General features: G+C 34.9%; 1 protein-coding gene across 1 annotated transcript; it reads right to left on the reverse strand.

Moving 5' to 3' along the window:
• Nucleotides 1-6,890: 6,890 nt before the first annotated feature.
• On the reverse strand, nt 6,891-13,517 carry LOC110465569 (L-threonine dehydratase catabolic TdcB-like). The gene is given in 7 exon segments (XM_021521489.1): nt 6,891-7,034; nt 7,903-8,028; nt 8,763-8,888; nt 9,923-10,037; nt 11,542-11,609; nt 12,519-12,670; nt 13,484-13,517. Coding segments are annotated over 7 exon segments (765 nt in total).
• Between the last annotated feature and the right edge of the window lie 3,838 nt (nt 13,518-17,355).

Here is a 17,355-nt window from a genome sequence, read left to right on the forward strand (position 1 = left end):
TACCTGTGTAGTTTATCACCTAAAAAACTCTTAACATTTGTTACAAATGAAAAACTACAATGAACTGTATATAAAACGCTTTACTAAGGATAAACTTAAGATTTCTATATCAGATATTGTTATTTAGATCCACAAAATGAATAGGTATATCATTGACAAAGTAGTTACTGCTGTATTATTTTACAAAACAAAAACAAACAAAAAACCGCATACATGGACACTATGATTTGAACATGAAATATACATGTAATTAACCGTAATTATATCCAGCAACACGCAATTAACAGGTTAAAGCGCGCCCGAAGCTCCATATTAAAACAGTAACACAAGCTTTTTACGTAAAATTGTCATGTCTTACCAGTGGAGTAAGGGTCTTAAGCAGAGTTTGCAAAGACTTGTGCACGCCTGCAGAACAGATTGTTTTAAAATCAGGTATCTGCCTTTTAATGAAAAGGGAATGTTGTTTTAGCACATGTTCTTCTGGTTTTTTTCATGTTTTCTCTATAGGTTCTTATAATTATATCTTGTCCCGACTCAAATGTGTATACAGTTACAGATAGCCTGATGCGTTCTTACCTATAACCCATAGAAGATGTGCAATATACCGTAATTAGGTCACGACGACATCATCTCCCTTTGTCGCAGGTCATATAGTCTGTTTTCTAGGCTATACATTTTAAACCGTTGAAGATGTCTTGATGACACTTCACGTATACCTTCATCATCAGCAGTAAGTGTGCAATGCAATCATATCGACCTATATGTTTTGTTCACCGAAAATATTGATATATAGTTAATTGTCAAATGTGCTTTGCATTTCCTGTTATAAAACATCTTAAATAAACATGTTATTATCATTGCATGAAAGTAAGGACATACATGCGTGAACATTCTGTTATATATTTTGGTAGTTGGGAGCTAATCATTTTGTTCTGTTTATTCCGATATTTAGTGAAAAAATCCTACTAGTTGTTCATGAGGAAAACAATAATAATTTATTTTGCAATTTAAGTGTTAAGTACATGTATGCGAACACTATTATCAGAATCGAAAAGCGTATTCTGGACTTTCTGGCGGTACAATTGTATGTAACACGACTGTACACCATGGAATATGAATTGTGAGCAGTATCGCTTCATACTACCATTACTCTACAGATAAATATACACTCGATTCATTTATTGAACACAATACAGACATTTCACTGCAAGATGCTGTGTTTCCACTAAGATTTTTTTCTGCAATTATTTGCTTTTATCTTATTTTTCAGGCGTTTAGCATTAATAGTTGACAACATTGCGCACTCCAATCAGACTAATGGATGACTTGTAATAAAGAGACTTCCTGTCTCAAGCAATTATTAGTCTTCCTCCTAAATAATCGATTTTCCTTGAATTGAGATGAGTTGGAACAAACATTGTCTGTGAGAAAATAGCCCACCGTCATAACTACTGCATAATGTGTACATAGATTAGGATTAGGAAACAGATGATGATGTGATAAATTCGGAAGTCTTTTTCATTCTAATTTGTTACTTAAAGGTATTTACATTTTCCTTTTTCTCATCATATTTCACCTGATTAAGAATGTTTCTTGGACGTTTGGTCCACCAGGTAGTAATACGATCAATATGAATCCTCTATTATCCTTCCGTTTTCCGTTTATTTAGGTTGTGCTAAGTAGTATGTTTCATTAGTGTTTGGTTTCTATTTACTCTGTCGGCAGTATATCCGGTTTTTGCTATCCACATTATTTTCTATATTTAGAAAAAAAAACATCCACTGACTAGGTTCCCTTTTAAAATGTTAATTTATTTCCAACAGTGAGTATAAATCATCTCACAGAAACACTTGATGGCTCGTTTATACGTCAAAGGAAAACACGAATCTGTTTAGTAGTTCGCGATAGACGCCTGTAGCTGCTCTACGCTTGGTTTGCCTCAGCGATTGTCCTACCCCCAAAAATGCACTGGTGAATTAACTGATATCTAGCTGCTGTGAATTGCAGCAAATAAACCACAAACAATGTTGTAAGAGCGTCAGAACGTTAGATCACCCATTTCTGATACGTTTACGAGACCAGTGGGTTTCGAGGCAAACTGTGTATCGTTTTGAGTGCATATTTGGAGAATTTGGCTTCCATCATTCTATAACTGCTGTGTATTTCATGATTTAACGTATACGGTTCCATAAAACAAATCTTATTTTTATTACTAGTTATAGAAGTCTGTGTTGGGGCTTTCCATTTTTAATACTGCATGGTTTATATGAGATTCAGATTGCTTGGACGATACGGCACAGAATTCAAATGGAGCATAAAACCATGGGCCTTTCGAATAGTGTTGGATCTGACACATATCAAAACACAAAACCGTTGTCATCCTCTATTCTCTTTTTGCAACTCAGATATAAACCAGAACATGTAATCTGTTAAAGAAATTCGACAAAGATCAATCATTTCAAGAGTTGTTTAATGGATTGCACATGGAGCAGCGACAGAATCAATCACGGTTTACCTGTCAAGTTATAGAGGAAGAAAGTCAAATTTAACGAGATTTTTTCGTTCCTCATTGGTGGAAACGTTTTTTCTTGCCAGGTTCATAAATCAAATACAAATTGTACAAGAAACAAGCAAAATGAGCAATAATTTCATGTCGCCAGCACCAGTATATGAGCTATTGTTATATTCTTGATTAACACGGAAACATTGATATATCGTGACAGCTCTGAACGATACAGCACTACCATTTTATCAATTACAGCTGGTACAATCACAGGCACTCATTTTAAATTTGTTAGAACCTCAATGACTCTATATGTTTTCGTATTAACCGTTGAAATTGTCATATTTTACGATCGTAAAATGACAAACTATTTGCTGATTATAAAGAATTTTCATCGGCAGCGATTTTCCCGATTTATGCACACAAGATTCGATGACCTGTTTAATGCTGTGATGCACCCAGTCTTCATGGACGCGGTGACATTTCAATTGTTGTAAATTCTCTAGATGTCCCGACAGAAAGTTCAGAACGCAAAACAACATTTAATACTTTGTGTGATGGTCGATAAAAGTTGGAAACATAAATCATCGCAATAAATATGTTATTTCTTCAGCATGATCAGCTTAGCACATTTGCAATAAAAGATTTAAATTACAATATGATCAAACCAATAATGTTATTTTACAAAGTGTTTAATTTTGTTTAACTAATAACTATTATAATTTCAAGAATAATGCCATTACATCTTTAAATTATATAAGCAAGAAGCTCTAATGCAAATATTTAGAAACCGATATCAAGATAACAATGCTTCAAAACGTTTCAAATATTTGCAATCGTGATGAATGTATTGCCACATCATCAAAAAACATGGGACGGGTTTATGATTCCTATGGAAGGACAGGCATCTCCACACATGGGACATAACCCTACACACAATGGGCGTATCACAACAACGGGAATGTTCATACCCAAGCGTAAAACAATATCTAAACCGACTGCATGCTTTTAGCGAATGAAAGAGACGTCGTTGCTTTTTAGTTATGTCTGATTACAATATTGTTAAGCGCCTCGCAAATTGAATTCTAAAGTGAAATTATCGGGAGTCTAATCATATTTTATACATGATTCAGAACTTGAAATCATGAACAGGCTCATACTAAGATGGTTCCTAGTGCATTGTTTAACAAGTGTAATTGAAATGCTAGATTTGCATTGAAAAAAAACGATGATGCAAAATAAAAAAAAAATAAAAAAAATGCCATTAGATGTAATTAAAATTTGAAACCATGATTCTTTCAAATATAGCACAAGCTTATACATCCTGACGTTTGTCCGGTCTTTAACATATATGTATTTACATCGCCATTTAATCTACATCCAACCCATTCTTCTTATAAATAACGTAAGTAACACGTTCACGGCATCTATTTCTTGAGTATATATTTCGTCCTTATCATATATCGGTTATTTAATTAAATTAGCAAGTTAAAGATGAGATTGGTTTTGTGCTCTACGGCTCGTAGTTGTCCTGTCCCTAGGCTGTCTTGGTAACCTGCCCCTTCGCGAGTATGAAATAAAAAAGAAGAGAATACCGAAGTGTCAACAAATCCGAAATTCGAAAAGACTAGGGCAAGATATAAACAAAGGAAAGATTTACAAATCGATAAGACTAGGGCAAGATATAAACAAAGGAAAGATTTACATGGAGACCCTTGAAAAAGTACAAGAATAATCTGACCATATGTTCCGGACGAATACTTGTTTACTGCTTCATCGACGCCATCCTCCAAGTAAAGCTAGGATAAATTTAAGTGATGTAACGTCCTCATAGCGAGAATTTGAGTGGTAACAACATACTAACGAGCGTGATAAAAATAGTAGCATATTTCACAACGATATCATGAATTATGATTTTATTAAAATAAAAATTGAAAAAAATGAGATATTATTAATATTAAAATAATAATACACAATTCCATTAGATGTAATTAACATTTGAAACCTGAGTCTTTGAAATATTAAGTTCATTCATCGTCTCCTGCATCTTTTCAAATCCAGTGTTGTAGTTTTGTGTGCATCAGGTGCGACCTGTTTACAACGTATTTTGATGAAACAGGAATGTCACTATCAAGAAAAGGAAAGTTCATGACCGAGAAATCGAAATCGTCCCGCAAATGGCCAATGGTTATTTCACATGTAAATTAAACTCAAACTTGTCGTTCAATTCAATTTTTTCGGTGTGATGTCTTTTTCAAAGACAGGGTGGAGCTTAAACACTATAATAATTAAACTCCCCTATTTGTGTATGATTACTTAGCTCCATATTTCTACGAAGATATTAGTTTGGTTCACGTATTCAATAAACAAACTAGGTTATAAATAGGTAAGATTATTTCATCATACGTGTATTTTCTGAATGACCACGCTTGTACTCTTGTATTCAAACAATAACTACAATTTCGACAGCAATAAATGGTTTTAATATGTCATCATTTCATCGATCGAACTACAGTTTAGGCAACAAGAATGCCGAAGCAGATTTTATCTAGATTTCGGCAATTGTAACGACGAAGCAAACTTTGGCCCAATTTTGTGTCTAAAAATGACTCATTTAATCTGCAGTGAAAACAAATCAAAGTGTGCAATGGATCGTTAAATCCACACTTATAATAACAAATTTAGTACTACGAGATGACGCGTTATAACAGTTTAATGGCATACCATGAACCTATATAGCGTTTGTTATAGTGTTCCATTTTAGTGAGGCATGCTGCTGCACTGTAGACCTAATGTTCACTTTCATTAAAAATCCTTGGGGTAATCCTCAGAGCTACATGTTTGGATTTCAGCTAAATCATGATTAAGTACTTGTTTACTGTGTCTGAGGAGTTTACCACCCACATAGGTTGCTGGATTTAATGGGAGACATCATGCCGCTCAAGGAACTCTTGCATTTGTGGAGAACGTGGCTTCGGTTCAGTTTCTTTTGTCTGTCCTTGATGGGTTTTTTTTGTTTTAATATGTCCTCCGAATAAACAACTATCTTGCTTTCATCAATGAAAACGTACAAGGATTAAATTCCAGATTACAAATAACGAATGAATTTGCAGATCGTACAGATCAGTTCATTTGAAAGTAATGAAAAAACAAAATTTTACCTATGTACAGTGTCAAGATAATAAACTTTTCTTATTCGTAATAAAGCACATAATATCATTCATTTTGAGAGTAACCTTTCGAATCATAACAAAACTGAACATATTTTTGTTTAAGCGAAGCAAGCGAGATAACTGTTACTATATTCTGATAACTTCGCTTCGTTGGTTGGTGTAATTTAAAACATACAACATAACATCTAAAGTTCATCCCAGTCGGTATCTCTATCATTTAATACATAGATTGGTTTTTTTAAAATCATTTTATTCACAATTAACAATCAAAGTCAAAACACTTGAAGTGTTAAAATGGATATTACATTCTACGCGTAAGGGTACTTTGTTGGTGTACTTTGTAGATATCAAACCTAGATGATATGCATTCAACGTCTCAATGCCTTACATCTATTGGATATTATATTATTCAATATAGTGTAGAAGGTTTTTTATTATTCCTTTTACGGTAGGAACACGAAATAAGAGATAACTTATTGTATAGAAATTGTCTATATGTATGTTGATTTGTTTTACAATTGGAAATTCAGCTACATATAATGATCACGCCCTATCATACAGATTCAAAGCAAATTTAAAGAAAACAACATACACACAAACTGAATCATGCTTTTAAATAAATAAACTTTATTTATTTTAAAACTATTATGAAACAAGTTTAGCAACTTATATTTATAACTCTTTCTTGCCAGGACAGAATCGCGAGGAGGGTCTTAATGTGGGAGGAAACCGGAGTACCCAGAGCAAAACCCACGTGGTCGGGCAGGTGACCCAATACCTTTTGACGTTTTAATTGGGTAGTAGAATGTCAGCCGTGTTGGTGAAAGGCGAATGCGCTATCCAATGCGCCACCGACCAACCTCATGTTTTTAATAAATGGAAGTTAATAGTTTCAAAAATATCAGTGTGGATACGAATGTATATAATTGATTTCTATGCTTATGAATAACTGTACGTTAAGCTAATTTAAAACTGAGTATTAATTGTTGTGAAGACATCAAATGTTACAGGGGTTTATAAAACCGAATACAAATAGTTCATCCATGCATGAACAAATATAAAAAACATTGTTATTGTAGCAGAGGTGATTGTTGTCTCAATGCTTCGACTAGGTGTCGAACCAAGGACCTCAGGTTTGCTAGCCGGACGCTCTAATGAAGGAGCTACGTCAACATGAGAGAACCACATTGAAAACGTATACCGAAGATAAATGTCTATGCATATTTATTTAAGAGGTCCTGTAGTGTCGCTGTACTGATATTTGCCCCACAAGATAATATCACCACCTTTAGACCTTTAAACCTTTCAGGGTTGAACATATAAGCTCCCAGGGATACGCCAGCGGCCCCCTCAACAATCTGAAATATGATTTGCGTTAAAATAAAGAATACTATATTAAATTGATCAAAATATCAAATCTCGATATTTGGAAACGTATGAAAATTCAATGAAAGATCTGAATTGCATACTTTACATTCAGTGCAGAGAATTTAATGATTACACATTACAGAAATATCACCTGTACCCAAATTCGATACAGAAACAACAATAGGGGTTATTGAGTCAACAAAATAATAGAAAAAACAACATCATAAATCCAACAAAATCCGACCCAGTTCATGAAAGATTTCCAATGTCAGATTTGTTGCTGCTTTACCGTGTTATATGCAGTGACAGATTTTACGCTGCCATGTTTTGTCATATTTGATAGCTGTCTTGCTGTGTCAGCCGTTGCCGCTGCCGTGATGTAACATGTTTTGTCACAACCTTGCTGTGTGTCTTACATCACTACCATGTTTTAAAACTATTGTAACGCCTTTTTTGATAGATCACATCGAGAACTTATTATGCCAAAGTGTGCCACTCCTTGGCTGTAACAGACTATGAAAATACATTGCTGCGGCAGATTTTATCCCCATCTTACCGTGTTAGTTTTGTCACTATGTCGCTATCTCACATATTGTCAGTTTCCTGCTCTGTCAGATAAATATCACTACCTTGCTGTGTCAGATTAGACCATGGCCTTGATTATGTTACGTTGTCACTTCCTAGCCATGTCAAAAATCACTTCCTTGCCATGTCATAAATCACTTCCTTGCTATGTCATAAATCACGTTTTAGAGTTTGAATCCACGTTTTGCTGCTCCAGATGTATCGCTGTTTTTTTGTCAGATTTTGTTATTACCTGGCCAAGTATATCATACAATTTCTTCCTATGACAGCTACATGTATCTAGATATCTTGCCGTGTCTTGTGGTGATTCTGCACCATGAAGACAATGGCCTTTCCTATCTGTTCCTCTGTGACTAGTATCCACTCGTTCACGTAATGCCTGCACAGCTCGAACGTCACCTGTTTATCAACAGTATTGGGTTTTACTGGTATATTTCACATCAGAATTGATGGAGCCGGTATATTTGTTTACAGACATCACAATCACATTTAAAATGTAAAAACAATCCTTCAGAAACGATCCACGCAACAGGTCAAAGTGCAAAATATCAACGGATGGTAATCATAATACATAAAAAGCATACACTTTTTTGTTTTTATTTATAAATATGGTGATAAATGTTATTCAGTATACTTCTGGTTTTTTGGTTAACTTTATCTTTTACCAAAATACCTTTGAAAGGTGCATTTACCTGTGTGCGTGTGTTACATTTATCATTAGAATCTGAGAGTGTATAGATTCATTCCTTTGAATACCATTGCTTCCCTCGGCTTTGTCTTGTGTAACAGTGATAACCGGGATGTGAGTTTAAGCTCTGCTACTCTCCTAAATGTGATATTACTCTATTACCTGAATTGTGTAACTTCGAGTATATCGTAATTAATCAAAAAACAAATATCATCAGAAACACACAGCGAACGCCACCGACAAGCGAATTGAGTTTGAAGATCTTTTAAATCAAGACTTTGCAAACCAAGATTGTGAATTGCTATTATAATAAAATTTGAAACACAGCTCAAGTTTTATCTGTGAACAAATTATTTATCACTTACTTTAATTGTTGTGTCATATTCTAAAGAGGGATATAAATATTTTGTAAATCAAGTATTAATTTAAGTCAAAGTGATCTTACAGCATTCTCCTCTATAGCACCTGCCGTTCCGTCCGACAAGGTATCGAACGATTCCTCGAATATCAATTTCTTAGCTTTCATGCTTTCGTGCATCACTTTAGATTTCTCTGGTGAGCAGCCAATTATCTGGATGGATAGAAAACAGAATAGAAAATGGATAAAATAAAATAAACAAAGAGAGGAGAGATGTACAAATTGCATTCGGGTTACACAACAGTAGAAAGTAATTTAGGAAAGATAAATACCTTTATTGTAAAATACCAGGTTAGAATACACCCAGGATAAACTTATACATCTAATAAATCACTTTATTATTTATCAGAATTGCACTGTAAAATCATAAATGTTCGTGGAACATTAAATTTCGTTTATTTCGTAGATTACAAAAATCAACAAAATTATATCCCCACGAAAACATAAATTTAGTATGATAATCAGATATCAGCGAAATATAATGTCCTTGAACAATGCTAGTATATGAAAACCATGAAATGTTAACCCCATGAAAATAAATTATTCTACAGTACAGGACACAAACATGTGTATATGTTAAATGTAAAAAAATCTAAGATAAGATAAGATACTGCATAACACGAAATATTCGTGCGTACATTCCTTCGTGGTTTGAAGCTTTTGAGATCGTTTCGTGGTACAAACTTTCATGGATATCCTATATTTACAGTAGACACTATATTATTCAAATTCGTTGTATTTATTATCGTGTTTCAATAGCAACCACGATAACCACGAATGTTAATACACAACGACCATTTCATGTTATACAGTATATTGGAAAATTGTTTTACATGATTAGGAATGTAGATAATCAGTTCTGTGATTTTCATCCAAGTATTACCTACCCTTAATATTTCTCCATTGTGATTATTGTATATTAGTAATGCTAAACTGAGTTTCACAGAACAATAGTCCGCATTGACATAATTGATAGCTTCATTACTGATTAGCGTCGATATGATGAAGCTGTTCCCCGTTCTCGTTGATCTGGGTATCAGTGTTTATTTCTTTGACAGAATATCAAGCCAAAACTCACGTAAAAGTTGCCCTTCTGAAAGAGAGTAAGTAATGCTATTGACTTTTAAAACCTGTTTTTTTTTCTGGAAAAGAGAGAAATTATGATCAAATAATCGTGATTACGCTACCTTGACAGATGGTTTCATTTGCTTTGTATATCTTGCTATTCCACTTATCGATCCTCCTCCCCCAACTGATACTAATATGGCATCAACTTCCGATAGTTGTTTTAAAATTTCAACGCTGCACAAAGAGAGGAAACCAAACTGAACTAATTCGTTAAGGTGGCATTACAATTGCGTTTTAATCTTTTAAAACATGATTTAGGAAACATTACACATTTGCTTATACTTATTACTTGTTTCCGAATCGTTGTAGTTTATTTATTGAAAATATAATGTATTGTCTATTGAAATAAATACAGTTTAAACTAATAAAGATCTAGAAAGCAAGCAAGTAATTTGGATTTATTCCGCTCACATTTTGATATTAATGAGAAAGTCGAACGCAAGTTTTTATCAAACTGGAATAAAGTACGATTATAATAATTATCTGACTGGAACAAGATATCAAATTAAAACACAAATGGCGAGAGCTGGGTCAAGATCGGATGGAGATTGACATGTTGGTGCATAAAAATGAAATAATGATTATTAAGCCTACATTATGGAGCGTAATGTGAGTATACATGTCGTGTCTACATATCTATTGTGGGAACACGCGTTTTATGTACATGTCTTAAAAGTTTCACATGCAGCCACGTTATATTTGTGAGCACCATAACCAGGATCTGCAGCATCCAATTATGAGAGCAGCTGTATCATTAACTCGTTGGCGAAATGAAAACGAGGCATCACGTGACAAATGTTAATGAGGGAACAGAACAACATAACTTTATCAATACGATGATCAAAGGTCAGGTTGACGTATAAGCAATGAAATAAAGACATATTTAATAACATTTTCATATTTTTTTTATTATGAAGGAATATGTTACTTTGATAAATAGTATTTGAAATTAAAACCAATACTAACAGGCTGAGGCGATCTCTGATTCACTTTTTCACATCCATGTTAATCCACCATGATACGTCCACATATGTTGATTATCTCTTAAACAAACGCGTGACATTATACAGTTAATCACTCTTGTATGAGTTGGTTTTATATAAATAAGACCTTAAGTAGTCAAAAAAAAAAAAAAAAAAAAAAAAATCCGTTAGGGTAGGACACGGAGTCTTTTCTCTCATTTCCATGTGTGTATGATAAACTGTCCAGGGTAAGAAAGGGGTGGAAGAAATCTTGCATCACGTTTCACGTTACTAAACGTCAGATTTGCTCAACAATGGTGTGACGTCACGAATTTGAAAAAGTTCCATGTTGCAATGCGGAAAAGGCGACGTGATGAAAATAAGACATTTTACAATATATTGACCGTACCAGTTAGAAAGATGAGATTATTTTCTTTGTGCAAACAATGTTTGCAGATAGATGAGTTTTCGTCAACATTGCTACGCTTGGGGTTAGTGACGTCATAAAAGACCCGGAACCAGGGAATCGAGGTTGTATGACCAGACAGATGTTCTTTGGCCAGGATCGTGTAAGGCCACCGAGAGAAGCATGTTGAGGGACTTTATTTCGCAATACAGATAATTCATTCTTTGTATACCGACAAAGTTTAATTTGCACATGTACACAAATGTAGAATCCATAATAATAGAGTAACATCTGCAATATATGTAATTACCTTATTGTTCCTTGTCCTGCAATAATATCGTAATCGTTGTAGGAAGACATGTACTCAACGTCAGTTTGCTGAAAAATAAAGAGAGGAAAAAGTATAGAAATAGTGATGTGAAGTTTGGTGTCTGCGATATGCTCATATATACTGACTAGAAAATAATGCCAGTCTATATAAGGGATGTGCTGTGCTATGAACCAGTGACCTTTGAAACTCAATACAGTTTTATATTCGGGAGTCCTTTTGACATTGTAGTATCAAGACGCAGGGCAATTGGTGTGCACTGTTCCACTAGGAATCAGCTTGAAATGAACATCTACATGAACGGGAAGTTTGCAATCGATCAAAGAGTGGCCGCATGTCGTCGAGGTCAAGACACGGATCTTTAGTAGAACTAGGAACATCTATGAATGATTTAGGGTGAACAATATTCCCGTTGACCCGAAAACTCTCTAAATATATATGCATGACGCAGTCTTACAATGTTATCGTTCATCGTCTGAACGTTACGATAGCAACGTTAACGTTGTGCTATTCGCATGCATTGTCTAAGTAAACGTGCCCCCAGAGGATTGGACATGGGACGCTGGAGACGGGATCTTTTTATTGACGATTCATGATTCTATCTTTCTGTGCCACAAAGATGCGACTACAAAGATTATATTATAGCGAGGGATTTGTTTGGAGAGGGGCTCTGTATGATCCCATGGCACGAACACCTCTTGTTTTCGTCATGGAAATTTAACGACTGCCTTCTTCCAGATCAGATCCTGCAACCCAACTTTGTTCCAATAGTGTGTCAGCACAATTTAACATTTCCACGAGTCAATCATGAAAATCAACATGTTGCTAGGGTCTATCAGCATCCCATGTTCACCGAAAGTAGTTATTTCTCTACCAAAAGACCACCTATGTGTGGGACAAATTCGGCACAAATTGCACAAAAACCAAATCTGCCTAATAACACTCAAAAATTATTTTACATTTGCAACCCTCCGAGCTTCCACCTCAGCATCCAAATATTCCTTGCCGAACAGAACAGCGGTCGCCCCTTGGTGCTCCAGCGATTTTCTCTTGTCAGTATCCACGTTTTTCTGGCAGTGCACTTTAAGTGGTATGAAAGTGAGCGTAACCCCTGGATATGGAGGATGTCTTTATCTGTGTTGCTAGGATAACCCGGCCAACATGATGTAGTCATCATGTTTTATATCATTATGTATACCGTTATAGTTTACAAAAGTCTTACGTTTGTTTTGAGGTTTCGAAATTACAAATACTGTAGGGTAGAAAGATACATGTTAAAGACAATAAATTAGTGTATTTCATTTGTAACAAAATTAGATGAATGATTGTTACATTGAAACTAAGTCAGTGGATTGATGTTTTGTTTGTAAATGGTAGGAAGGTTAGGTTTAATGGTCTGTATGTGTACGTATTGTACTAGGTTTGTATTGTCAAGTCATATTTGTTGAGGCTTGTTACATCATATGTTAGTTTTGTGGACATTTAATTATGTATTTAATTTCAAATTCAATAATAATTCAGGACTGTGTGCAAAAGTTAGCAATGAGCATATTTTTCCTCAAGTTTGTAACCTGTGACATGCTCTTAGAAAGTTGTAACATTTTTAATCATACCTTTTTACGATTTTTTTGTTTGTTTTGTTTTTTGTTATTGTTTTTGTTTGTAATTGTATTTAAAAAAAAAAAAACAACATTTGAATGATAAAAAAACTTTTATATTTTCGAAAGTCAATTATATGGATCAATTTTCTATCAAAATCAGGACAAATTTGTACAGCAGTTCACAAGACAAAACATCATGTCTGAAACTTAAAGCGAAGCGGTAAACTGCCATTGCTTCGCTACCCGTGTTAAAGGAAAGATTCTGTTAATCAGAAGCGACCTGTCAGTTGGAGAAACTGTGCCTAGTGCTGATTTATACTTACCTAGCTTGATATAAACATCACACCCATCAGCCATCTTACTTAAACCAGAAGAGTATTCCAGTGGTGTCCTCCTTATAAAGGATTTAATTCTGTGTCGAGCATGCAATATTTTGGTCGGTAAATCCAACGAGCTTGAAGCAGCCATTACTACACCGCAACGTCAAGATAATACAGAGAGTCTGTACAAATCTACTTTTATCTTCGCGACTATGTCCTGTGACTTTTTATATTATATAGACTCTCCTATATTGATGGGCCGTAAAGTATGTAATAATAATGCTAATAATAGAGTATATCAAGGTGTTTCCATATATTTAAAATGTTTATTACATACTTGCTAATAAATACGGGTTTTTTGTATATGCGATACGACACAATTGCGCTAACCCATATCAGCCCTCGACGTATCACACCCCAAAAGCCGTATCAGCCCCCACCGTATCACACCCCAAAACCCGTATCAGCCCGCAAAACCTGTATCACACCTCTCTGGACATTTTTCGTTTTTTCAATATTTCAAAAGAAAAATAGATCATAAGATAAGGTTTTATGTGCAGTTGCTAGGTTACCTTCTGTTGTCATAACCAACATCATATAGTCTACTTCAGATGCATGTATTTGTTGTATTATAGATGTATCATATTTCATCTTGATCTTTGAATATATTTCAAAGAGACAGTGTTCATTTTGTAAGAAGACATATTTTGACCAACCTTATACAAGATGTCAAATTATGCACCATAGCATATTTGGTTGTGCAATAATAATATTTCAAACATATATTTTTTTTTTAAATGCGCTGTCTTTGGAGATAATTGTATATATTGTATACAACATCAAAGGCTTTTTATGCGCAAGGTTCGCTAAGCAAACCATGTAATAAATAATAATATTCAATTATAGCCTTTGGCTGAGATCGATACCTGGATTTATCAACCCGAGAAAAGATATATTAAACGAGGACGCAGTCCGAGGTTAATATATCTTTTCTCGGGTTAATACATCCAGGTATCGACCTCAGCCAAAGGCTATAATTGAATATTATTATTTTTTCATATTATTCCCGACAAATGATTGGCCAGAAGTGAATCACGTGTCCACCGATAAAAACCGATATTGACTTGGAGCGCGTGATTTTTGTTGAAGGACTGTGTGTTTCTAAAAATAGAATTATGACGTGTCCCCAAACGAACGCATCGTCCCGCTTCCTCAGCTTTTTGCTATGTTGTCTTTTCAGATTGCGAACATTACTGTTTACTGTTTTGAAAATAATAAAACAATTGTAGCCTTTACCTTCGGTCAATACCTGGATTTATCGACCTCAGCCAAAGGCTATAATTGAATAAGATTGACCTGGGAATATTGAAAAAAGTGCAATGAGGCGGGTCACTTCGTTGTTTATAACTTAGAGCTGCATGTCGGGTGTAAAGAATAACAGTATTTTCAGAAGGCATCATATGCCATGCATTTTTAACGGGGATTCCAGTAATCCATTTAATTTCGTTTTAATGAACAGTAGAGGTGTATCTATATATTCTTTGAGTGCAGTTCTTCTGTGACCACTGCGCTCCATGTACTCCATTTTGGAAAAGAGATGTTGAACAGGTTTTTTCCCCGGAATGATTGGAGAGAAGTTGTTGTGGATACCTGCTGCGGCACACATTGTTTTTACAAATGTTTCCGTTTCCCATTTTCTAAGACCCTTAGCTTCCTACAAAGATTTCCGGGAAGATGTACAAGAGACACCAAGGCATCAGCATTCACCGCCTTAGTACGAATAGCCATAGTGTGGGCCTCTCCAATATTTGATCAACAGCAAATCACAAATATTTGAACAAATTTTGAACAAGTGCAGGGAATAGCAGCACAATAGTTTACATAACTGCTACCAAGACATAACCTTAAGATGAGAAAATAGTCATCATCGCAACACGTCAATGAAAACAGACATTAACAACATGCTATAAAATCCAACCTGATGACAGTTAGTCCAACAGTATACTACATAGCATGTGCCAATACAGCTCAAGGGCATCACAAGCTAAGATAGACCAGAGTAAGGGGAACATCTTGCGTCATTCATTTCCCCAAAGGTCCACCAGTGAATAGAACTAACTATCAGAATCAGCAGTGGAGGTAACAGCATTAGAGGAATTAAAGGCCAGGTTGAGTACCGTCTCCTGCCCCTCAGTCACATCACCTCTAGACAGCAATTCCCAGGTCACATATTTGTAATTTTTTAGATTTATGCATATGGACTTTTTTTTTAAAATTTATTCTGTTTTAATTGAACGCGTCATTATGAATTTTTTTCAAGTGCGACGAGTCATGTTAAGTCAATCAGAGTCCGACTCGTACCGGGAAGAAACACCTATACTGAAACGAATTGTGAAATAATAGTACCTATAGCGTTCACTTTCAATATATGAAGTTCATACTACTTGGTTTGCCAGATTGTTCGCATATAATTTGCTGCATTAAATGAGTATATGCAATGGACTTAATAGAAATCTATCACTGGGATTCTTCTAGCTGTGTTTCACGATATCGACGTCGGTCAGGGTTCTTTGGAACTTATGTGGACATGTGATATTGTTAATAAACTAAAGATAATAAGGTATATATGTGAGTTGTCTTTACGTTACATTTCAACTCTATATAACAATAACATATTTTAATATTCTTATGTCAACATCCATAACGACTACTTTTAAAAAAACTCTATCAAGTAAATATAATCCACGAAGACGATACAATACTTAAACTAGAAATGTAAGCTAAAGGCTAACTAATACCCCCGCTGCTATTTAAACCAGAACTGTAAGCTAAAGGCTAACTAATACCCCCGCTGCTATTTAAACCAGAACTGTAAGCTAAAGGCTAACTAATACCCCCGCTGCTATTTAAACCAGAACTGTAAGCTAAAGGCTAACTAATACCCCCGCTGCTATTTAAACCAGAACTGTAAGCTAAAGGCTAACTAATACCCCCGCTGCTATTTAAACCAGAACTGTAAGCTAAAGGCTAACTAATACCCCCGCTGCTATTTAAACCAGAACTGTAAGCTAAAGGCTAACTAATACCCCCGCTGCTATTTAAACCAGAACTGTAAGCTAAAGGCTAACTAATACCCCCGCTGCTATTTAAACCAGAACTGTAAGCTAAAGGCTAAAGGCAAAGCAATCCATAGTCTCCCACCAGTAATGATTTTTTTATTGACTGAGCTGTACACTTATTTAAGTATACTGGTCATTGACATACTTCCTGTACTCCCTTCCCACCCTAAACATACTTACATACCAAATGTTGTTAGCCCAGATGAACCAGTTTTGCTAAAATTGTCCTATTAGTTAAGGAGAAGATGTCAGGACAAAGATTTTTAAAAAAGGTCCATAACTCCTTAAAAAGGGTCGAAAAACAATACTAGCCTGCTGCACGACATCAGGAGGTAATATCTGTAAACTTTCATTGAAATCGGCCCAGTAGTTTCTAAGGCAGACAAAGGTTTATTCAACAAAGGGTCATAACTCCATTTTAAAAGGGTTGGAATGAAAAAATATTACTTGGATGTACAACGTCAGGGGACAGTTACTATATATGTAAAACAAGAATGAAATTCATATAAACTTTATTTCATTCCAAACTAAGTTGCATTACATCACATAACAAACAATTTCAGAGGAATGGGATCCGGAAACAAGTTGAATTAACTTATATAAATCCGTTTCCGAGAATTTATCTCATTAATTTAAGGCATGATGGCATAGTTACTGAATTCTATGGAAAGAAATATAAACACTTGAAACAGTAACTTACTTTTAAACGTAGTTCAAGGGATATTTGAAATGTGAGTAAAAGAAGAGGGGTACAGG

The sequence above is a fragment of the Mizuhopecten yessoensis genome, unplaced genomic scaffold, assembly GCF_002113885.1.
Source record: "Mizuhopecten yessoensis strain PY_sf001 unplaced genomic scaffold, ASM211388v2 scaffold11091, whole genome shotgun sequence".
In the NCBI taxonomy this organism is placed as follows: Eukaryota; Metazoa; Mollusca; class Bivalvia; order Pectinida; family Pectinidae; genus Mizuhopecten; species Mizuhopecten yessoensis.